A 25,969-nucleotide genomic window follows, 5' to 3' on the forward strand; every position below is an offset into this window, starting at 1 on the left:
TTTTTTTTTTTTACCTATTTGGACAAATATTTGATCCTCTTTGAAACAGTGTCTAATCATAAAGTTGATATACTTGAACAAAACCACAAGGAAAATTATCTTTGCAATCATTTATTCAACAGAAATGTCGATAGATGTGTGATTCATCTGTGGAAAAAGTAAGTACACCCTTGGCCTCAGAAGCTAGTATTGTCCCTTAGCAGAAATAACTTCTTGTAGGCGTTTTGCATAATTGTCCACCAGGCTTGCTGGAATTTTTGACCACTCTTCCATGCAATATTCTTTCAGTTGTAAGATGTTTGAGGGTTTTCTTGCATGTACTGCCCATTTCAAATCCCCCCACATTTCAATGGGATTCAAATCCGGCCTTTGACTAGGTCATTCCGTAACACTCCATTTCTTCTTTTTGAGTCGTTCCTTGGTCGATTTGATAGTGCGCTCAGGATCATTATCCTGTTGGAATGTCCACTTTTGGTTCAACTTTCTGATGGATTCCCTCAAATTATCTTCAAACACTCCGATATGATTCAGAATTCATAGTCGAATCAATGAATGCAAGCTGTCCCGTCCCTGAGGCAGCAAATTATCCGCAAACCATAACATTTCCACCACCGTGCTTCACAGTTGGTATGAGCTGCTTCTCCTGAAAAGCTGTCTTTGGTCTGCGCCAAACATGTCTGCTGTTACTGTGGCCAAACAACTCTATCTTCGATTCATTTGTCCAGAGCACATTATTCCATTATTCCTGGTCTCTGTCTATATCCTCATTGGCAAACTGTAGTCTTGCAAAGGCTTTTTCCTGCCACAGCACACATGCAGGTCAAATTTGTGCAATCTCATTCTGATTGTAGAAGCACGCACTTTGACACCAACAGTTGCAAGACCTACTAGCAGATCCTGTAGTTCCTGGAGACGTCTTTTTGCATCAGGCGGTCTGCTGTTAGGCTGAATTTGCTGGGACAGACAGTCCTAGACTGTGTGACAGTTATTTGAAATCTGCGCCATTTGTAGATTATTTTCCTTACAGTGGAATGATGTATTTTTAAATAATTTGGAGATCTTTTTAAATCCATTGCCAGACTCATAGGCATCCACAACCTTTTTTCTGAAGGCCTCTTTAGATCTTGGCACGATGACACCACACACCTCAATAACAAAGGGAACACCAGACACTAGATATGAGAGGGGAATAAATAAACAGGGTTCACTTTTGTGAAAATTACTACAAAATGTCAATTTTATGTGTCATTTGATAGTGCATCAACTTTATTAAGAGACACCGTTTCAGAGAGGATCAAATGTTTGCTTGTCCAAATATGTAAAAAGAACCAACAATTTCCATGAGGTGTACTTTTCCATGTGTGTATGCAATTCACGCAGGCTCCCTCTTTCTAATCAGATTTCATTGCTTGGTTTGTGTGCACTGTTTGCACTGAGACAGATGAGCGCAGCTCTCCCCCCTGCCGTGATCACCGGCATGTGAGCTCATTGACATGAAAGTACAGCGCTGAGCTACAGTGCCTCACTCATGCATACACTGTATTCTTTAGAGATGGTGAGAAACAGTGACCGAGAGGAGGGGGGTGCATTCAGAATCTCGGATGTATGGAGTAAAAAGAAATGAAGCTGCATCAGTGATTGTAAGATCGCAGCTAAATTTAAATGCAAGTCTGCGGTAGAGCTGCACAATTTCTTCGGCTTAGAATCGAGATCATAATTCTCATCATCTCGTGGTTCTTTGACGAGGAGTAATCACATTAGCAGTACATGGTAGCTATATTTCCTTGGAGATGTTTGTGAATGATGGCTCGTGTGCATTTTGATGTACTGATTTGTACTGCACAATTTGAAAGTTGAGAGCAAATGCTGCTGTTTCTGGTTTTCTCCAGCAAGAGACTCGTAATCAGGTGTGGGTGAAAATTGCTCTGGATGAAAGCGCTCTATATGTAATGCCTCACTGACATGTTTTACGTGAAACGGTGTGTGCGCAACCTCCCTCGCTCACACCTTAATTTTCTTTGTACGTTTTGGTGTTTGCTTAGCGATTGGGGAATTTAACTTTCATTACATTTGGTCTAAATAATGTAAGTAGGCAGTAGTCCTACTGCAACTGTGTGCATTTTAATTACAATCCAAATGTAGGGAAAATACTAATGGCCTCAGAACGTAGCTGGGAAATTCCTGTAGAATCAGTACATTTTATGATTACAGAGCGGTTTAAAATGCTCTGAAGGTCAGTACAGATATTTGCATGTTCAATTTCTTCTACTTCTTCTTCTACTACTTCTTCTACTTCTCCGCCTCCTTTTCCTTCCCCTTTTTCTTCTGCTTGTCCGCTTCTTCCTCCTCTGTCTTCTTCTTTCTGCTTCTTCTACTTATTATTATTATTATTATTATTATTATTATTATTATTATTAGCGCTTTCTTTATTTCTATGCATATGTATGGACACAATTAAGTTAGTTTTTTTTTCTTTCTCCCCGTTAAATTTATAAACCTTAATGATATTGTGTAGAATTAGTCCTAATTTTATCCTTTTGTGAAACGTCTGGTTTAGATCAGCTTCGATAAGTCATTTTGTGTTGCTTTCAACACAGTGTTAGTACATTTTTAATACATGTGTGTTTAAACATTTCTTCACAAAGATGTCTTTAAAAAATAAGATGTTTTTTTTCCTACAATTATCCTAAAATGCAATTTGTTTGTATGCTAAAATTCTACTGAAATGCTTCCAAAATAAACAAACAATTGCATGAAATTCAGGTGACATTTAAACTTTTGACAGATGTAAGAATTGGAGTTGCTGCATCTTACAAATCTCCCTGCCATCTAGGAAGACAAGAGTCCCACTTCCTTCCATGTGAAAACCTGTAAAAGAGTGAAAAGAGTGTTGGTTAGTTGTTTGCTACAAAATATGGACAAATGCCTTTGGGTTTTAAGTGAGAAAATTGCATTACGGAATCCCAAATTGTGTAATTTTGGAATTGTGACCTCGACTCTCCTAATGAACAAAATGGCACTGTAGCCTGACCAGGAAAATCTAGCTAATTTGTGAATATTTCTTTTCCAGCCTTTAGCACGTCAACGCCAATTTTTTTGCAAGACCTAATTAAAGTCAAGCAACATTGCAGAGATAGTGGAAAGCATTACAACCTAAACCCCAGCCTCTCTTTTTGTCACGTTAACCTTGTGAAGAACTTGTGGCCTTGACATTACTGAGCTAGCTAAGTTCTGTTAGTCACTGACTGTCTGCACCTGTTAACCAGCATTAACTTTCACCAAATACACGAAGAAACAGTGCTCTAACCCGTCCTCCTAATGCTAATTACTACAACTTGCCTTGTCCAAAACACTTGCTAAATGTAGTTCACATTAACCCACTCTCTGTATTACAGCATGGTGAATAGCCGTAATGCTACGCTATCGTTAACTCTCAAAAAGGGGAACGGGAATGTCTAACATTACCGCAAGCTGTATGCTAAAGTAATGTTATTAACTCAGTTGAGTGTCTACGTTAGCATCACTCATCCCTACTGGTGATAGCATCCAGCTAGCTAACCCTAACTCGGAGCCTCAGATAAGATGCAGACTCAGAATTATAAAATAATCTCAGCCCATATTTCACAGCCAACATAAACACATGACACTACTGTAGAAGTATAACACCAACACTCAGGGAGCAGTACATGATATTCACTGTTGAAGCCGTCGCGATAGGTAAAGTTAATTATCGCTCACTGAGTTTTCTAGTAAACACATTTATGAGAGATCTCTGCTTAAATATCACAAACTCGGCCAGGCTTTTTCAGCAACGTTTACACTAAATAGTGATTAATGCTAACTTACCGGTGGTCATTTGGTTTCCCCTACTCAGGACTCCGACTCTGCGGTCACAATCAAAAGGTCAAAGCAAGCCCCCCCCCCTGCCCACACACACACACACACACCCTCCATTAGAATTGTCTCTTTCTGCATAAATATAAGCTAAAACATCATCGTAATTTCACACGCATCCAAAAAGTAGACAACGAGAACCCAATTAAAGAAACAAGACAAAAAATTTTACTTGATTAATTATTTATTGAGCAAAGACGATCCGGTAAGAAAATCTCCTGTTTTAGTTAATATTTATGCAGAAATGTCAAAAATTCTACAAAACTTTGAAAAACAAGTGTATGTCAAAATCATTGTTCTATGAACAGAAAGACACGAGTCGTCTTGTATCCAGGTCAGTGCAGATCACTGACTGATCTTCATTTCTGGAATCATCAGTATTGGCTGACGAATAATGTACCTGTTTGTTTTGATGACCAACATCCTGTCTTTGAAAACGGTTTTGTAGCTATATTTCGTTTTTGCTTTATGTAGCTAAACAGAAAAAAATGTGATTCCAATAAAAGCACCCTCATTATGTTTCTTTGACACCCAAAGGAAGAGTACAAATAAGACGCCACCAAAGAGATAAATAATGGCTATGAATAATGTTCTACTTTTGTCTTGTTGACTGGGCTTTCATCGTCTGAAATGCTGATCGTGTGCACATCGTGTGAGATTGTCACTTAACTCTAATCAAACCTGTGTTTTAGAGAAATTGCAGTAATTTCAGCAGAAACTTGCCACGCGTTTAAGCATCCCTACAGAGGGGCCGACGGGTGAGCACAAGCCTCTTGTGTGGAAGATGTCCAAGAATAATATTAAAACTGACATCCTGTTTATGAAATGAGGCTTAGTCACTCTTAGTCAGTTGAGCCTTTTGCTGCGCTGTAGTCATCGAGCTCCGTCTTCTTTTACCGGAGCTCTGCTGCGAGTTAAGTTTTTCTTTTTATGTTTGAGGTTTCAGTGCTTTGGGGTCATGTGATTTGCTCAGTCGACCTCGGGCAGTGGTCAATGAACACGAAACTATCGTTTGTTAGCCTGGTCTTTCTCATTTTGACTTCATGGTAAGCATATTAATGCTTGTATTGGATGGTGTAATGGCAGCATTGCCCCAGATCTGATTCCTCTAGTTGGTTGTGAGGCAGGTCTTATTCTGTGTTGAGGCCATGCCTCGGGGTTGGGTTGGGGCATGTGGTCTTGCATAAGCGGTGCTAGATGTTCATTAGTCACTTGAATCTGTTCAATTCTTTTCTTTTTTTAAAAAAAAAAAAGTTGGTTTATGTGTCATTCAGAAGTTGCATGCGTGTTTAACTTAATATTAATACATGTTTGACTAACTGTAGACAAGTACATAGCTAATCTATATTTATTAGGCAGGTCACTGAAAAATCTTGACAAAAAACAGTTACAACGGCACTTTTTTTGACCGACAGAATAAACAGGCTAAAATCTAATGTTGCAAATAAATTTAATGATGAAAAGAATGTGATTGAACGAGGGTTGCAACAACTAATCGTTAATTAAAATGATCGACTTAGAATGGATTAGTCGGGTCTGTGACGTCACTGTGGATTCACAATGGTGTAAAACACATTTGTATGAATAAAACAGTGGAGGTCATGGAGTGAGCTGCTGTGGGAAAAGTGCACGATCCAGGTCGTCCGAAACACGAGTGTTTTTATATTAAGCTTTTCAAACAAACTCGTAAGTGTATTAACGTGGCTGCGTGTGCTGTTTAACGTGTTCCAGACGTGTTTTCTTCAGCACAGAAATGACTTTTTTACCTTTATATCCATATCTGTAAACGTTAGAAATTCACGCCAGTATTTCTATTTTACATAAAGGCTCGTCCTGACAGCGAGCGAGTCTCCATTAAACTTCACTGAATGAGCGCGAGTCCACGCATGCGTGTCAATCAAACAGCGCGTAATAGAAAGGAAGCACAATAACGCTGACTAAAATATTCATTTGATCAAATATATTTTATGAGAGGAGTAACTGTAACGGGGTTAGAACATGTTATTGTATATAAACGTAAGAAGTGTTTACAGAATAAAGAAACTGGGTTCAGATGAGTGAATGTGTGTCACTGCAGAACATTCAACCTCTTACCAGTTAACACTGTTTTTCTTTTTTTAGCATTTTTAATATAGTGATTTAACTTCTGTTTTAAAACTTGTGGACGATCAGTTTTTTCTTTAATGTAAATTTATTTTTTAATCCTTTAGACAGTGTATAGCATAATCCCCATAGATACATTTAATAACTTTTTTCATAGCCGTTTTTCAAGGACAACTATGGGTAAAATGTGATGACATATTTTTTCCAAAAAATGCAGAAAATAAAAACTGGCCTTTTAATCCAACTAATAATTGACGGATTAATCCATTATCAAAATATAATCGTTTGTTGCAGCCCTAGATGAATATGTACATGCTTGGCAAGTCTCTGTTTTGTGTTTCAGCTTTGTAGAGTTACATTTTAAGGTGATACTTCATCTCTTGCCTTGATCAGGGCACAATGGAAGTCCGTTCTTTGCTAACAGAGCAGTTGCACATCTCGGATGCTTTCTGTAACCTAGGCTTGCATTAAACCTAGGCTGACAGTTGGCCAGACACACATCTGCTGTGTTTGCTTTTGAGCTAGACATTTATTTAACGAACCCCAAAAACCTTTCACATTTTAAGTGTCTGATTCTTGTAATGCTGTGTTCTGTATAGAAACTTCTCCAAGTACTGATGAATGAAGCTGTGGAGAGGCTGGTACTAACACACAGCATTGTGAGAGGAGTTATAATTGTGCGTAGCTATTATAGTAAGCCTTGTGTAGTGTACTTTACTGTTTATTATAGTGTACAGCTGTGCTGAGGCGACATTCTTCTGAGTCACGTGCTGGAGTGTTGTAGTGCCGTGTGAAAGATACAAGTGGCTCCCCTTTTCGAATTCAATTTATTATATACTTTATTATAGTATATAATAAACTTTAATAATTCTTTCTTTTATATTCTGTATTTTTGTCCTACGGTTATGCTGTACATTGTCTCAGCTATCCATCCATATGGAGATCACTACGGCATACATTAAAATAAATAAATAAATAAATACATGTCAAATAGTGCAGCTGGCAAAAATGTTTCACCAGATTTTGTTAATGCTGTCAAACGATTGATCCTCATGATACCCTGATGTGGCTTATTTATTTTTTTATTTATTATTGATGTTCTGGGTAGCAGCAGGAGGCCCAACCAGCTGTGGACAAGATTATCCCTGACTTCAGGCACAGAAATAGAAACTGTCTCTGTTGTTGCAGCTTAGCAGGATCAAACGATGGGGGGAGGAAAGGGAAAGCAGCTCAGCATCCTCATGCACTATCTCAGGGTTTGTGGTTAATTGAAATGTGTAGAATGTAATGCGTTACTTTACATTACAGTATAGTATAAGTATTTGTTCTTTCCCCTCAGTTATAGGAATGATTCTATTTAGTTCCTTTCTCAGAAAGTTTATGGCTGACTCCTCTTGTTTATTTCGTTATAATAAACAATCCAAAACAATGTGCAGTTTATATAATTAAATAAATTATTATATAACTATATTATATTAGCTACAAATGCAGGTTTAAGTTTGTAAACAAATGTACTCCAGGTTTACCGTATCTTAATTTTATTTTATTAATTCTCCCAAAAACGTTTGATTGAATAAACCAAGTGTCTGACCTGGGCATATGGAAAATGATCGACTTAAACACAGTGGACTCTGTCGCAGAAATGGAGCTCCAAAGTCGGCTAAAATGCCTGGATTCTGCAGCCTGTTTCTGGGTCACCATCAATCACAGGGAGCGGGACTGGTGTCATCTGAAAGCTACTGAAGAGCTCCATTTAACGCGGTCATGTAACCTTATAGTGTGTAATACGCTTCATAAGTGCAGATGATTCATAATCTCGTAGACTCTCCACTGAAGAATCACATGACTAGCGTGCCCTTTATATGTTTTCACTATGCATTGTGCAGATTGGGACCCCTGGTGTTCAGAGTTCATTGTATTACATGCATAATTGTTAGTATGCTGATATCACACAGTTTCACGATGCATAGTTTTACATCTTTTCATCGTGATGCATTATGTCACAATGATTCATTCCACCTGTATTCTCAGTGAATGAATTAATGGACAATAGTGTAGAAACAAGCTGAAACAATGCAGGACTTGATTAATTGTCTGTTTTCCTGCCTTTGAAGTGTATGAATTGTTTTTGCAGCAGATCCTTGGGACTGGGAAAGTCAGCTGCAGTGTTGGTTCTGCCCTCTCAAACTGCCACCATGTTGTTAGACACAGGGTGGGTCAACAGTTGAGGCTCTGTGTTACTGATCAGAAGGTCGGGTTCAAGCACCAGCATCGCCAAGCTGCCACTGTTGGGCCCTTGAGCAAGGCCCTGATCCCTCTCTGCTCCAGGGACGCTGTATCATGGCTGACCCTGCGCTCCTACCCCAGCTTCCTAACTAGCTGGCATATTTGAAGAAAAGAATTTCACTGTGATGTTGTATACCTGTATATGTGACAAATAAAGGCTGCTTCTGCTGCTGCTTCTTGTTCTTCTTCCAGCTGATTATAAAATCTCCCAATGTTATACAAGCTTAGTTGATAACGTAATTGTGCCGTCACTGTAGCATCATTGCACATGTTTCCTTTCTCGCTAGCAGAGCTATTGACTGGAATGATCCTGTAAGGCAGCATGATCTATATTCTGATTAAATGCCTCATCAATATTTGATTTTAATTCTCCAAATAAATCGGTCACAGCATGCCAGTACTACCAAACATATCAGTTCTTGGTTACATATTTTTCCATAAGCAATTCTGGCAAATGCTCATTTCAGTACATGATGTCAGTGTGACATATAGAGGAAGGCTAAAGATAGCCACACACATGGTACGAGTAAAGAAATCTGTTCTAATCTATTCTATTTTGGTAGTGTGATGATACATGGAAAGATACTTTTCATATCCAGACAGTCCCTCCAGGCTTCTGCGATATTGCGATCGCAGAAATGAATGCAAAATCAAGCAATCTCAATATTTGGAGGAGCTTGAAATTTTTTAGGCGTGTCATGTGACATTACCACAGCAGTCATTAAGTCTCTTTGATTCAAGTGCATCGACTACGAGTACAGCTAAACGGTCTCATTTACCAACAAACATCACTGCAAAAGATTGTGTAAGACAATTCAGTGTAATTACAATTTCACCAATTCAAATAGTTTTCTGGAAAAAAAAAACTGCACGTTGCATCATACATTGTTTTTAAAAGCTGCAGCAACATCAAGCATTTTTGGCCGTACCAATCTCAACAAAAGTGTGTTATTGTTTAATCATTTGTTAAAAAGATCACAAAATACTCTGCTGTCATGGATATTGAACAATTGCAAACAGAACAGACGTTTATCCAAAAACTAATATCTTTGTTAAATATAGGTGTGCAACAATTATTGGCACCCTTTGTCAATACTTTGTGCTACCTCCCTTTTCCAAGATAACAGCTCTGAGTCTTCTCCTATAATGCCTGATGAGGTTGGAGAATTCATGGCAAGGGATCTGAGACCATTCCTCCATACAGAATCTCTCCAGATCCTTCAAATTTCGAGGCCCACGCTGGTGGACTCTCCTCTTCATTTCACCCCACAGGTTTTCTATGGGTTTCTAGTCAGGGGACAGGGATGGCCATGGCAGGACCTTGATTTTGTGGTCACTAAGCTGCTTTTGTGTTGATTTTGATGTATGTTTTAGATTTTTGTCCTGCTGGAAGATCCAACCACGGCCCATTATAAGCTTTCTGGCAGATTCAGTCAGGTTTTCACTTACTCCATGATGCCATTTATCCTAAAAAATGTCCAGGTCCTCTGGCAGAAAAACAGTTCCAAAACATTAAAGAGGCACCAACATATTTAACCGTGGGCATGAGGTACTTTTCCATGTGGCTACCTCTCTGTGTGCGCCAAAACCACCTCTGGTATTTACTGCCAAAAAGCTCGATTTTGGTTTCATCTGACCATAGAACCCGATCCCATTTGAAGTTCCAGTTGTGTCTGGCAAACTGAAGATGCTTGAGTTTGTTTTTGGATGAGAGTACAGGCTTTCTTCTTGAAACCCTTCCAAAAAACTTGTGGTGATGTAGGTGACTTCGGATTGTAGTTTTAAAGACTTTCTGACACATCTAACTTCTGCAGTTCTCCAGCTATGATCCTTGGAGATTTTTGGGCCACTCAAACCGTTCTCTTTACAGAGCATTAAGACAATATAGACATGTGTCCAATTCTAGGTTGATTCATATCATTTTCAATGCTTGTGCTATTTTCTTATAGCCACTTCCCATTTTGTGAAGCTCAACAACCTTTTGCCACACATCAAAATATATTCCTTGGTCTTATTCATTGTTATGAATGACTATGGGAATGTTACACCTCGTATTTTAACCCCTCATTGTCAAAAGTCATTGTTGAACAATTTACTGTTCCTAGTCACCCAGGTGTTCTAAAAAATAAATATAAAATGTCAGTAGGAATATACTTTAAATATATTTTTCTCTCATGAATTCATAGGGGTGCCAATAATTGTTGCACACCTATATTTAACAGAGGTGTTATATATAACTTTGTGAATTGTTTGTCCATGAGAGCGGAGTGTTTTTGCAAAAACATTTTAACAAAAGGTTAAACAATAAAGAAAAATTTTCTTCTTTGCTCATATTTACCAAGAGTGCCAATAACAGTTGTGGGCACTGTATCTCAGCGTTTAAACCATTAGGATGGATAACTGGGGAAAATGTTCACCAACCAACTCACCAATGGCTTGGTCTTTTCAGAGCTATTAGACTGATTTTTTTTTTTTTTTTTTTTTTTTTTTTTTTTTTTTTTTTTTTTTTTTTTTTTTTTTTTAATCCACCCACCTCAACAGGCATTTCACATTACAGCTATCATAAACAAGAATAAAGATATATGGCTGAAAATGAAAAAAACAATAATAGAATCAAATGCAAAAATTCAAAACTAAGTAAATATGATAAAATAAAGCATAATACAAAGAGTAATGAGGAAGAAATCCACAAATGAAAGTCAATAGAAGGAGGAGAAATGCAAGCTGAAATGAAAGAATCATAGCAGAGGGAAATAGAAATCACATTAGCTGAAATTGAAATAAAACTGATGGATATTTAACGGTGATGTGTTCCAGATCTTTGCTGCACTTTCTGAGCTTCACACGTATAGACTGTGGGGATGAGGAGCGCTGGATGATCTTAAAGCACAATTCGGAGCACAGTTTGTTATACACTCGGCTAGCCATGAAGATTTAAATCCTGGTAATAACATTTATAGTCAGTTATCTAAACAGGAAACTAGTGCAGCGATGATAAAACTGGTGTAATTGGTTCTCTGTTCATGGTGTGTTGTAAAATCTGTAGGCTCTACTCTGTGTAGTAAGCTCTAGTGTAGTATTTAGGTTTCAGGTAGCCTTGTAAGCAAGGTATTACAGTAGACAAGAGAAAGCAAAAGCCTTGGATCCGTTTTGTAGTGTAGTACCTTTGGAGGCCTGGGTAATTCTTGATTGGAAATGAGTGTACAGGTTTTGTTTCTGAAGTTCTATTTTTTTCCCCTGTTGCTTTGAGTCTTTTCCTCTAATCAGATCATGAACACTACATTTTTCGTGGCATGTAGTTGAGTATCCTCACTCCATGCCTATCAGGAATTATACTCTTCTCTAACAGGGTTTTGGGTTGATGGTGATTCTTAGAGCTGGACCTATTTGTACAAGGATGAGAATAAGTATTTAATGGAGACTACTGAACACTTCTGTAATTTGCTGAGGACAAGGGGCTCATCCAGTTCCTGTAAATGTAGGAATTTAAAGTTTTCCTGTGAACAAATGTAAGTGGTGATGCACATCGTCCCATTTATAAACTTGACTGAGATCACTGACGTGGGTGAAGACAGATAAGTGCTTTTTTTTCTTTCCTCCTTCTTCTTTTTAACCGCAAGGGAGATTTTGAACAGGTTTCCTGTATTGAGGTGGGCGTCTAGTCAAGGTGAAACCAAATCTGCGGTACCTTAAAGTCTTCATCCACCAGAAGCAGGCGCATCATCTGTACATGACAAGCTCCAGAAGTCTTTAATAGGCGCTTTTTCAGTCAGTGCTGTGAGAGCACAGACACTTCACCACTGAACTATCACTGCGCTTGTTTCAGGACAAAAACCACTGTGTTTCAGGGCATGTGTTCAAGATTTGTGTGTTGATTTGGTTACAATTTTCCCTTTGTTTGTCATTGGGGCTAAATTGGACGCTACCACCACCAGGCCATGCGCCAACAAATCGAATTGTCCCAGTGCTAAAATACACATTTCAACCCTAAACAGAAACAACGTGGAATAGTGCAGGAAATATATCCAAAAACATTTCCTAGCTTTGGCGGCAGGTGAGGAATCAACAAAGCTCTTGAGATTGTGATGTTCAGTTGCGTGTGCTTGCGCGTGTGTGTAAAAGCCAAATGCGCAAATATTTTCCTAGGACCGGAAGACATCATGCCATGGTTTAAGAAATCAAAGAAAGAATGTGTGCAGCAATGAAAAAGGTGTTGTGTCTACGTGTTTACGGTCGGGACGAGCGTTGTAGTCTCTTCTGGTTTGTGGAGCACTGAAGTGTTAACCATGGTGAAATGTCATCATCAGGGGTTTTTTGTGATCCGTGAGTGGTTTAACGTCAGCGTCACCTTTCAAAGTCTTCTTTTGTTGGCTCCATGTTAAGCTGCTTGGAGACACACAGAACGTAAACTTTACACCCCTCACTTGCACAGTGCTCTTAGCACAGGAAGCATACTGCAATCTCTATTTCCTCCATTTCTTATTTTGGCTTTGTTCGTATTTGCATTTGAATATTTCTTAAAATCTAAAATGTGCACCCAGCCCACATAAATGCCCTGAGCTCTTACAACTTACAAACCTTTGCCTACATAGTGCATAGTCATTGCAGGAAAAAAAAAAAAAAAAGGTTAGCTGTATAGCTTATGTGGCTAATTGTAAAATAATTCAACACAAATGCCAATAGAAGCACCAGGTATGTGGGCGATTTTCAACCATAGTGTTCTTTATTCAGAAATGACCTAAATAAATAAATACTGGCTTTTGATACTGAAATTTTAATACTGAAAGTATAAAATGCTGACTATTTTGACGACTGTAAACGCCGTTTACAATTAGAAATGATTCCAGTTGTAGTGAGACCACGTAAAGCTGCTGTTAATGGTGCTTGTTGTTGACATGTTTGTATAATTTAAGCGGTCTTGTTAGTCCGATTGGCTGAAGACACTTAAGACCCCCTTGGATGGTAGTTTATTTATAAATTGTAACTGCTCATAGTTCAGTTTCAGAGCAAGATTAGCTGTGTGCTGTGAAAATTGATAATGATGCTTTTATTTATTTTTTAAATCTTGTTTTTTAGTCAAACGTGTACATAAGCACAAGAGTATATGGAGTGTACATAAATATTTAGCTTTATGCAATGGTACAAAATAAGAGAGTTGGCGTTTAGCCTTAGCCCACTCTTTTCATCTTCGCATCATATAGATGCTACCTCGTTAAGTCAAGCTGCTGTCGCATCATGCAGCTCCTATGATCATATAGCATGCGTTGGCTTCATTTGCACCCCGTCGGTTTCACAGCAAGCCATAGCACCTCCTTTTAATCTTGTATCAGTCTCATGATGTCATTGGTGTGAGTCATACAGCGGTGAATCTATATGAAGGGGAGTTTTCCATCATGCCGTTACAGCTCATGAAGCTCCTCGGCGGAAGGAGCTTTTGGCGGAACTGGAGGAAGGTTTTGGGGTTCGTTTGTTTTTAACGTTCCCTCCCAGACTCTGTGCTACAAAGCAAGCTGCATTAATGGTTTTGCATTGTATTTTGGAGAAGAAGAAAAAGAGTTTTTAGTAGCTAGAAATGCTTGAAGACTTATGGTCAGTCTCCTAAATACTCATTTGTCTCCAAAGTGTGTGATGGGCTTGTGGTTTGTGCTCATGAGTCAAAAAAACACCATAGACACTGAACATGGACATGGTGTGCATGTTATCAGTGTGCCCATGCATCAAACAGATACACCACACCCTATTCGTGTGTACAGCCGATTGCACAACTTATGATTTTGAAATGGTTGAAGCTCTCACACCGAGCCCTTTGATTTACTTAAAATTTCCATTGCTTACTTTCTTTTTGCTTTCACGTATAATGTTCATGTACTTGCAGTGTCAGGGAATACTTGTATATGCTTTCTTTACACGCATTAAACTAACCTGTAATAACTCTTGCTTACCTGCAGGTATTAAATGAAGAATGTGACCAGAACTGGTACAAGGCAGAGCTGAATGGCAAAGATGGCTTCATCCCCAAGAACTACATAGAAATGAAAGCACACCCGTAAGTACGACTCGCACATCCGTTCCCATCTCCTCCATCCCACCGCCGGCGCTAGAGATTCACTCCACACTTTGTCACTTTATGAGCTTAGCCGGGTCTGAATATGTGCAGTGAGTGCATTGTAAGGATGAAGTAGTGTGAAATCTTCTAGAGTGTTTACTCATGGCATTAGCAAGTATCACTTTGGGTGTTAACATTGACGGGCCAAACAGAGCTAAAGCACGGCTATGTGTTATGTCTTGTCTCTCAGAGCTTCCGTCGATCCTTAAAATGTCTTAAATTCCTTCATGTTAAAATAAGGCCTTAATAAGCATTAAAATGTCTTAAATCCACAATTCAAAGGTCTTAAGAGTGCAAACAAACCGACACCGTAAAGATGTTATTTTTTGGCTCGTTGCTTGTGGAAACGGTAAAGCCATGTGACCGTGTCGCACTCAGAGTGTGCGCAGCTCATCGGTGTTTTTAGAGTGGCTCAGGTCACAGGAAACGCCACTGCACGCCAACTTCATCTCTGTCTGTGCTGTGAGTTTGAGTCACTTAAAACCTGCATTTAGACCCGACACGCGCCAGATTCACTTTGGCTTTACGTTAGCATAATCTCAAACGTTTTTGCGGGCAGAGGTTTACACCTGATCGGTATCAGGTTTAAGCGAATTAAAAAAACTGTTTCCAACTAATGGAGGTCTTCCTGCAGTTTTCCACCAAAATAAAAGCCACAGGCTCTAACGGAGAAAAGTGAAGTAAGTATTATTCAGTGCAATAGTAATATTACAAAATAGCAAGGTGGTTTCTTTTTTCTTGACAAGAAGTTGTGTATTTGTAAAAAAAAAAAAAAAATAGTAAACACTGCTGCGAGGGGGTTTCAAACACAGCTGCTGAAGGAGTGATGGTACATTTGACCTCCTTTTTCTCTTCTGACTGCCGTAATCCATCTATGTATAGTTTTATTTTGTTTTTTTCCTCTCTTGGAAAGTCATGGGAAGGAATTACTGGAATTTTTTTATTTGTTTCACTGTTGGAGCAAGTAGTAATTAAAAAGGTAGACCAGAGTAAAAGTATATTTACTCTGGTCTACCTCCATAGAAGTTTACCCTGCTAAAGTTTACTTAAACCCAGAAATTGATGTATATGCGTGCACACAATCCATTATAGCGGATGTTTCGTGTAGCATGATTGAAGTGACACGCAGGTCTTAATGTTTTTGGAAATGTCTTATATATGCTGTAAAAAGTATTTAATTCGAAGTGCTGATACCTGCAGATACCTTGTCACTCTTACTGGGTGGCATAACGGTTTAGTTCCTTATACTAGATTTACTTTTCATTTATGGTATGGATGTGTGAGAAAACAAACCCACACAGAACATGACATAAGAGAGCAACATGAAACAACAGAACGCAGGATCTGTTCTTGCTGTATCCGCACTGTTGGATACGGTGCCATGAGAAACATCACCACCATCGTCATCACCTGAGAATCACTTACCGTTCATGTTTAGTGGCTTTTCTCTCATCTTCTAGTCTTCCTTCCAGCATGCTGTCATTTCGATACAGGAGCAAAAGACGTATCGAACTGGAGAGAATCTGAGGAGTGTGTAATCTTTACTTTGTATGACTGCACTGAAAGCTACATCTGATGAAATCGTTAGATTAAATCATCACTTTTTTCAGCGCTCAGCGGCAGTTGTCAGTTGTTAGAACATACAGATGGCTGTTTACAGCAGGTAAACATCTGTATTTTTGTGCCTATAATAGTATAAACAGTGCGGCTCATACAGCATTGGAGCTGCCTGTTACACTGGCTCGTGCATTGGTTTTTGAAGATTAATATATTTATTAAATGTAGGAGGAATTACATTTGGTTTGTCTTTGCAAAAGCAGATATAACTACGAGGTTCGTTTAGTTGTTCATTCAACATGGTACCAAAGAATAGTAAAAAATATCCAAGAATAAATTCAATTAGATGAACACGGATTCGATTAAATGAGATGCAGAAATGCTGTAAAGCAAAGATGCCTTCAAAAAATAATGCAATTAATGTTTTCAACATTTAAGAATAATCTTCTATAAACAGCAGTAAACTACGCTATGGCAGTATTTGGTGCATAGCACTTAAAAATGCATTAGTGGTCTCGGGTACATTTTTCGCAGTTTTAAAGAAATTAAAGAACAATAACAATAAATAAATTATAAAGAAATTGGCTGGTATGTTTGGGGGTTTTTTCCCCACCTAAACACATCATGGAGAATCTGCCACACTTCATCTGTAGGCTTTTACTGTCAGACATCGCTTCTGGGGGTTTGTTTGATTGTTTTTGGTCTGAAATGTGATCTGTTGCTTAATATTTTCATATAATATGTTAGATTTTCAGTCAGTGGCACACAAACAACTCTTAAATGTGTTCTTTAGTCAGCATTTATTTGAAAGGTACAGATTTAAAAATGTAGAAGTTTTGATTGCCTAAGCCTACAGTGCTATCGCTGTGAAGCCCCTAAATTAGCTCGTTTGAAAAGACAGCGTCTACAGCGACTAATTCTTAGTTTTCTAATGAAGAAGTACGTATTATTAGCACATTTTATACGTAGCTGAGTTTATTGCTCTATTTTGCCCCCTTGTGAAATAACAGAGACTCGTTTTTCTGAATCTTTCAGTTCGATTATGATCCAGAAGTTTATTTTTACTCAGAGTATTCTAAGATCATTTGTTGCACCTTGATCAGACTGCTTGAGGCCCGTGGGCCGTAAGGTTGTCATCCCTGCTCTAAATGCACCTTAAGCGAGAGCTGAGAGTTCACGAAGGTCTGATCCACATTAATGCTTAAAACACTTTAAAACTCATCTCTACTTATGCTAATAATTATACTCTGTTTATTATTATGTTTAATGAATCTGGATTATTTATTTATTTATTTTTACTTTGTAGTGTGAATAAGCCTTTTCTTTTATGCCGATGAGCCTACCTTTATTTTTAGCCATGTTTGAATATTGGCGTCACTGGCAGCCAGTTTTCTCCAGGAAGATGGGCATGGCAGTTCTTTCCTCTGCTAGTCAGCCATTTGTATGTTTTTGTACGACTGTGCCAGTCTTAGGCAGAGGAAAGGGAGCGGCTACTACAGACAGGACAGCTGGGTTTTATGGATCTTGTGTGTTGCACTGGCATGTTCCCAGAAGTGCCAGTGTGTTCCTTATCACCCCTACGATGCAAATCTGTGGAATGGCATGCAGACAGTTGTCCTGTGTGAGTAACCTCACAGCCACTTCCTCATTGCACTGTACGGTAAATGTTCCAGGGAAAAAGCATGCTAGAACTTTTCCACCTAGAAAAGTCAAGCTTTGCATACCTGTTTCGATTTTAAAATATGGACACGAGTCTCAACCAGTCACTGACCATCACCAGCACTCTGTTGGCACATGTTTGAAATCACTCAAACCATCACGCTTGTGGACTGTAAAAGTATTAGTTGTAGGTATTATAGTGAAGCCCTCACACCCTATTTCAATTTGATATATTCTCCAGAACAGATGAGCAGATCTCCAAGCATTTCTGAGAATTTATTATAGCAGTCAGTCTCGTATTTTCTCTGTGTCAGTGTGTGTGTGTATGTGTGTGTGCAGGTGGTTCTTTGGGAGGATTCCTCGGGCGAGAGCAGAGGAGCTGCTGAACAAACAGAGGCACGATGGAGCTTTCCTTATTCGAGAGAGCGAGAGTGCGCCTGGAGACTTCTCCCTGTCTGTGAAGTGAGTGACCTCATACCTGGAGCTCATACCTCATCACACTGGATATTTTACACCATCTTTTGCATCCTCTCTCAGCTTTTCATTTTTTTCTTAAAACTGAGATCATGTGGGGTTTACTTATGCTGGCCACTCAGACACGGCTCTTGTCTACAACCGTGTGTCATTGTGGTTCAATTTTTGCCCTTTTCTCTTAGCAGATTGTCTTCAATTCCCAAGGGACACGAGGGATCCACTGTTGGTCCTGCCATTTTAAAATCCTCCATAAGTCAGGAAGTCTCCATTCAGAAGATTGACTAGGCCTTCTTGAGTTATTTTGGCTGTATGTTTGGGATCTTGTTGAATCCGCCATCTTCTCTGTAAATTCAGTTTCTTGGCCACTGAGATTAAATTGGAATCTAATATGTCCCGGTACATTGCTCCATTCATGATGAAATGTGATGCCCCAGTACCGTTTGCAGAGACGCAGCCCCATGTCACGATGCTCTCAGGCTTCACTTTGAGCATGGTGTTATTGGGAACATACACACATCCCTTCTTTCCCCAAACAAGCTGAATTATTGCCAAAGAGCTCTATTTTTGTTTCCGTCTGCCCAGAGTATATTGTTCCAAAAGACTTCTGATTTGTCTCAGTGTGTGGGACGTAAGAACGGAGATGATTGTGGTGCAGTTCATTGCTTATTGTTGTCTGTGTAATTGTTGTTCCTGCTGCTTTCACATCATCCTGTAACTCTCCTTCCAGTGACTTACTTTCTTTATCAGTAGTCTGACAGAACTTTGTGAAATCTTGCATGGCACGTCTGTCCAGGGTTGATTAGTTGTGCTTCCATGAACTTTCCACCTGCTCATTATAGAACTGGTTGTACTGACAGGGATGTTTAAGGACTTTGCTATGGCTCTATAGCATTTTTAGCTCAAGTGTTGTTTAATGGTTGTGTCACTGAGAACTTTAGGAGAACTCTCTCTCTCTCTCTCTCTCTCTCTCTCTCTCTCTCTCTCTCTCTCTCTATCTATCTATCTATATAGAGACTGCATTTTTTTTCCCCTTATTAATTTTGCCTTTTATAAACATATATTTTTATGCTTATGAATACATACATGTTTATAAGTACGTTTATAAGCTCATAAAGTCGAATGACATGGTGTATAAATTTAAATTGGGGATGTACACTGGAAGTATAGAACTTAGAAAAACTAAAGTGTCTAAACACTTATTTGCCCTCACTGAAAATTCATGTACACGCGGAGTGTAGGCCTTTAGCTGACCTCTAGTGGTCAGTTCTCCTAGCCTACCCTTTACCCACAGCCCAGTTTTAAGTCTGGTCTTTAATCCACCTCTGTTTCGTGTGTGTGTGTGTGTGTACACGCACGCTGTCGGCTTCTGTGTAATCTTTTCTGGTCTTTCATGTGCAGTTTCATATGCAAAGCAGCAGTTGATTTTCATCAGTGTAATTATTCCACCACCACACATGACTGGCTGGAAGAGGAGAGAGGTTCTGGGTTTATTTCTGTGTTCCCAGATAAGGTCCACCAATGCACAGTCCACCATTTGAATACATTTTATTACTAGATTATATTCTGGCACTATAATTGGAGTGTTGAAGATAAGGTTGGCGTGTACCTCCTTAAAGGAACACTGTAATGTTGTTATTTCAACCTCTTCCATTCAGTGCATCAGTAACATTTGCGTGATTAGCAGTGATAACGTGTTGACATGCTTCCGTGACACGTTACTATGAAAAGAACGGAAAAGTCGCTGACTCATAACGGACCTCTAAGGGCAAGCTGTTCAATTCCTTCAATAAACATTTGAAATATGCAGCCACTATGTCATTCAATTTCAAAACTGCAAGCAGTCCACACTAATAATACTACATCTAGGGATAAGATTGCCATCAGAGAAAGTCTTACATGTCTTAGCAGAACTTTCCATTCTTTTCCATTCAAGGCTTATTGATGATGGTCATCATCCATATGCTTCAGATATGGCTGATTAAATACTAGGTTTAAAACCTTTGGAGAATCTCTCGCTCACACTTACATTCTCTCTGTCTTTCTCCCTCTCTCTCTCTCTCCCCCACTTTCTTTCTCCCTCTCTCTCTCTCCCTCTTTCTTTCTCCCTCTCTCTCTCTCCCTCCCTCTTTCTCTTTCTCCCTCTCTCTCTCTCTCCCACTTTCTTTCTCTCTCTCTCTCTCTCTCCCTCCCTTTCTCTTTCTCCCTCCCTCTCTCTCCCTCTCTCCCACTTTCTTTCTCTCTCTCTCCCTCCCTCTTTTTCTTTCTCCCTCTCTCTCTCTCTCTCTCTCTCCCACTTTCTTTCTCTCTCTCTCTCTCTCTCCCTCCCTTTCTCTTTCTCCCTCCCTCTCTCTCTCTCTCTCCCTCTCTCCCACTTTCTCTCTCCCTCCCTCTTTCTCCCTCTCTCTCTCTCCTTCCCTTTCTCTTTCTCCCTCTCTCTCCCTCTCTCTCTCTCTCTCTCCCCCCCCCCCCTCTCTCTCTCTCTCCCACTTTCTTTCTCTCTCCCTCTCTCTCTCTCTCTCTCTCTCTCTCTCTCTCACTCTTTCTCCCTCTCCCTATCTCCCTCTTTCTCTTTCTCCCTCTCTCTCTCCCTCCCTCGCTGCAGGTTCGGCAATGACGTGCAGCACTTCAAGGTGTTGCGTGATGGGGCAGGAAAGTACTTTTTGTGGGTTGTAAAGTTCAACTCCCTCAACGAGCTGGTGGATTATCACCGCTCAACTTCAGTGTCTCGAAACCAACAGATCTTTCTACGTGACATTGAGCAGGTGCCTCAGGTCAGTCAGCAAGAACCTAAAGTTTTCAGCATTGAGCTGTATTACCTGTTTATATTTAAGAGCTAATAGAGCAGAAGTGTTCAGCCTTAGCCGGAAAGCAAAGGGCCGGTGTGGGTGCAGGTTTTCATTCCAACCAAGCAGAGGCCATACCTGATTCTACTGAAAGCCGAGCTCAACTGATTAAACAGGTGGAATCGGCTGTGGCTCCTACTTGATTGGAGTGAAAACCTGCACCCACACGGGACCTTTGCGTATAAGATTGGACACCCCTGGTCTAGAGCGTTTAGCATGCACTGCATTTCAGAGGAAACGACAGTCACAAGTGATGAGTGTATTCAAGTCTTTATATGTCATTTTAACTCCTGCACTTCTTTCTCTGTCCATGCAGCACCCCACATACGTGCAGGCCCTATTTGACTTTGACCCTCAGGAGGACGGAGAGCTGGGTTTCCGCCGCGGAGATTTCATCCAGGTCCTGGACAACTCTGATCCTAACTGGTGGAAGGGTGCATGCCACAGCCAGACAGGCATGTTCCCGCGTAATTACGTCACACCTGTCAACCGGAACATGTAAACACCAGAAGTATAGGTCCCTTCTTTCCAAACACACACACCCCTTCTCAAATAAGCCTAAATGTCCCCCTCTGCCTCTAACACCCTGTGTTTGCAGAGTGAAAAGAGAAAAATGGAAACTGAAAAAAGAAAAAGAAAAAAAAAAAAAGAAGAGTGTGTTTCATTTCTCCCTTGACGAATGGGCAAAAGAAAATCAATGCTGATTCCTGAGAATTATTGATTGCATCACTATGAACGCTTGCAGCCAGGGTCTAACGAGCCTAAGCTTAAGCAGCACCACACACATCACACAAATTAACACCACAACAATCCTGTGTGTAGGTTTCCCCCACTCCATCTGCCTCCCCATCTTCTCTTCAACACCTTTTCACTCTAGTGCGTTGTCCTTCCATTAAGTTTTGGCTGCATGTTTTAATCACATTGTAACAGGAAATTCTGAGGCCAATTTATGTTTTAAAAAAAAAAAAAGGAAAAAGATGTATTTAAAAAAAAGCAACCACATGTTAGATAGATGCCATTTTAAAAATAAAACAAAAAAAAGGTAATTGATGCTAATTACAAGTTGCAAAGTCTGAAAGAACAGGCACGAGAACTTTGTACATCAGTTTTTGGCCGTGAAAATATACATAGAGAGAGAATCCATTTTTAAGGAGATATATATTATATATTTGTATGTGTTTGTCTGTTTTATCTTTCCACAAAACTTTTTTTTTTGTTCAGATGTAAATTATGTTCAGTTGGTTTTTTTTTGGATGAAACGGAGTATCTCTGGGACATGCTGAATCGTCAGTGTAATTTTGATGAATTATGATCTGAGTTTTCTCAGATATGTCGGCATGCTATTTAACTCGCCACATATTTCGTTTGGAGAAAGAAAAAAGTTAGTTTTGGAGCTGCATATTCTTAAACGTAACTGTTTATCAGGACTCTTTCAGTGACATGCATGCAGGTAAGAGCCGTTTTATCCTGCCGGAGTTTGTCTAATGTGAAATTGTCGCGAGGCCAGCCACCATTCGAAGCCAAGGTATTTACTGCAGCCACTTTGTTTGTTTTTTGTTGTTTTGTTTTGTTTAGGTTTGGTTTTTCCTCGGGCCGTGAATGTAGCTGACTTTAGACCTTTAGAAATGAGCATGAGGGAAATAAGGTCACTGTCCTGAACCACAAACCCGCTCGAGTTTTCAAAGGCGCATCTATTTACAGTGTCAAAACCATGTGTGACCATGTATGCATACACACACAAACAATATGCACAGGCACGTATACACATTTTAAGCAGAAGATTGAAAGGCGTGCGATTTTGAGCTTTCATTACGATCTATTTTGCCAGTCCCCAAGCTGGCACCAATAATACCAGTATGCGAATCCATAAAGAGGCTTTGTATGTGAATAGTAGAGATATCAGCTTTACTCATGTACCTGTTATTTTCCCCCTTCTCTCCATTCTTAGTGTGTGTTTTGAGCACTTTCTATGTCAGCCATTTTGATTTCTTTGTTTTATGTTTTTTTTTTTTTTCCCCCAAAACTTTTTTTTTTTTTGATGTTTTTTGTTGTTGTTTTCTCTGAATTAGTGCCTTTTTCTCTGGTGTGTCAGTGTCTCTGGCCTGTAGCTTTGGCCCGTGTGTTTGGTTCCGTCAGACCCACAATGAGAGATGGCGTTTCATTACATTTCCCTGAACACACTTCCCCATTTGACACCCTTTGCACCAGTGTCTACATGGAACCAATCCTTCCTATTTAAATCTCTCACCTTCTCTTACTTAAAGAACATGTTTTGACAGTTCCTTTTTTTGTTATTGTTTTTTGGGGACTTTTTTTTTTTATTTGCTTTGTTTTTTTGTTTGTTTGTTGTTGTTTTTTTTCAATTAATAAAAATAAAATTCTAAAAATCTTGTGATGTATTGTTTTCTGTTCTCTGACTTTTAAGGGATTGTTGGTTTTGCATAGTATGTCAGAATAATGTACAGCAGTTTAATCATATGTATGTTAAAATATGCTAACATGGTAAACAACTGCTTTAATCTAAATCAGTGACTACGTTTACATGGACAGCAGTAATCTAATTATTGACCTTATTCTGGACCTGGAACAAAGATCGATTAACGGCACACGTCATTACGTCCCCACGCCACGCCATCCGACGTTCCTCCAGAATTTCACGTACCAACATACAGTTCGTCTTCGTTATTGTACCGTATACAGTTTTGTTTTTTCATTTTTAATTTCACGAAAGCTTCAAGTGCAGTTAATTATTTGTCATACTATACGTGCAAATAGATGACTGCTTGAAGCCGTGGGCTGCGTCCGAAACCGCGTACTTACCTACTGTATAGTAGCTCAGATACATGTATTTCACCTAGTATATAGTAGGTAAGTATATGGTTTGGGACGCAGCCCTTTTGATGTGAAACAGTTGAGTACTGCCGTGTGTGTACGTGTCCTGTAACAAAATGCGCTAAAAATTCCCACGCAGCGTTAATAGTGTGATTGAGGTGTTTACATGTCTGTAATGCACGTCGATAATGCGACTAAAACAGGAATACTCCGCATGACTTAATTCCATTTGTGTTTACTTCGAGTATGACTTTAATCGGATTAAGGTCATCAATAATCAGTCAGTGGGTTTACATGGACAGCAATAACCCAATATTAACCCGATTAGGACAATACTCGATTGAGAAACTACCATTTAAACAGCAAATTTTAATTACCTTAATCCGATTAAAGTCATACTCGAAGTAAACACAAATCAAGACGTGGAGTATTCCTGTTTTAGTCGCGTTATCAGCGTGTATTACAGACATGTAAACACCTTAATCACACTATTAACGTCGTGTGGGAGTTTTCACCGCATTTTGCGACAGAACGCGATCACACACGGCAGTGCTCAACCGTTTTACAGCAAAAGAGCACGGCTGTGTCCCAAATCACGTACTTGCCTACTATACGCCTGTAGTAGGAGAAATACATGTATCTTGGCTACTATACAGTAGGTAAGTACGCGGTTTGGGACGCAGCCCACGGCTTCAAGCAGTCGTCTATTTGCATGTACAGCGTGACAAATAATTACCTGCACTTGAAGCGTTTGTAAAAATCTTTAATAAAAGCACCAAAACTATACGGCACCATAACGAAGACGAACTGTATGTTGGTACGTGAAATTCTGGAGGAACGTCGGATGGCGTGGCGTGGGGACATAATGACGTGTGCTGTTAATCGATCTATGTTCTATAACATGTAAAACGGGAACATGAGAGGAGTATTCTAAAAGCGACACATGTAAACACCTTAATCACAATAGTATCTTATTCAGAATAAGTTCAATAATTAGATCACTGCAGTCCATGTAAACGTAGTCACTGTTTACATGCTAGTTTCTAAATCAGAGTATTACCTTAATCGGGTTAGAATTGGATTATTGTTGTCCATGTAAACTTACTGAGTGCCACCAACCCTCTTCCCTGAGATCTACCTTCCAACAGGTTTCATCTCCAACCAAAATCCAGCACACCTATTTTAGTTGGAGGAGAACTTCTTACGGCAGTGATTAGATGTTCAGGTGGACACAATTATGGATGGAGCTAAAGTGTTCAGGAAGGTAGATCTATAGGAATAGGGTTGGTGATCATTTCTTCTATACACTTGTGTGTGCAACGGTTTGGGGAAGGCCCACATGTGAGTGTGATGGTCAGGTGTCCAGAAACTCTGGGTTACAGCTCAGGTTAGCTTTTGCAAGTCCAGCCCTGCTTCCTGTGTTCCCATGGGTTTCCTCTGGGTTCTCCGGTTTCCTCTCACTGTCCGAAACAAAAACAAACATGCAGGTGGTGTGAACGAGTGTGTGGATGGTGTCCCACGATGGAGTGACGTCCCATCCACCACAACCCTGAGATAAAGATGGACATTTCTTGGAGTTATTTGATTTGGGGATATTTTTACTTCCTCATTTCCTTCCTTTTCAGATGTTAATTGAATTGTGCCTAAAATGATGTGAGTAATGTGTTGAAATGTATACATATGACATTGATTGCTTTTGTTAAATCTCATTCTGTAACATATTAATACAACTACTGACACCTTGGCAAGCAGGGGGTTTTCTTGATTTTGCAGAAGAGATTAAGTTAATCACTGTTTCTACCTTAATCTCTAAAGCAAAATGTGAAGCGTCAATAGAATAGGTGGTGTTCTACTTCCCTTAATTTCATTACAGTGACTGAACGAGAACATTTCTACTCTGTGTATTCTGTAACTTATTATTAACACTTAAATTGAGATTGCGTCATTTTTATTTTATTTTATTTTTTTTTATCCCCCCACCCCACGGGTTGTACTCAGGCTGCTTTATCCTGAATTTCATGGCTGAAATCGACTCGTATAAGTCTAATCTGAAGTGTTTTACTTCACATCAAAACTCGGAGCATTGCTCTGTGTTTTTCTATTCAAATGACGTTAAATGTGGTGAAGAATCAGACGAGCGCTGTGTCTTAAAATAGTTCCGTTTTTACCAGCATGGCCTGCTGTGCTGGGTGATGTGGTGGTTATAAAATATGCA

General features: G+C 39.5%; 1 protein-coding gene across 1 annotated transcript in view; it reads left to right on the forward strand.

Annotated features, from left to right (window-relative positions):
* Positions 1-23,317, forward strand: part of grb2b (growth factor receptor-bound protein 2b) — a 35,496-nt gene extending 12,179 nt beyond the window's left edge. Inside the window, exons 3-6 of the mRNA XM_017453427.3 lie at positions 14,232-14,329; positions 17,945-18,067; positions 20,682-20,850; positions 21,239-23,317. Of these exons, the coding sequence (XP_017308916.1) occupies positions 14,232-14,329; positions 17,945-18,067; positions 20,682-20,850; positions 21,239-21,424 (576 nt within the window). The 3' untranslated portion in view covers positions 21,425-23,317. The remainder of the gene's footprint in view (positions 1-14,231; positions 14,330-17,944; positions 18,068-20,681; positions 20,851-21,238) is intronic.
* The last annotated feature ends 2,652 nt before the right edge of the window (positions 23,318-25,969 follow it).

The sequence above is a fragment of the Ictalurus punctatus genome, chromosome 2 (assembly GCF_001660625.3).
Source record: "Ictalurus punctatus breed USDA103 chromosome 2, Coco_2.0, whole genome shotgun sequence".
In the NCBI taxonomy this organism is placed as follows: domain Eukaryota; kingdom Metazoa; phylum Chordata; class Actinopteri; order Siluriformes; family Ictaluridae; genus Ictalurus; species Ictalurus punctatus.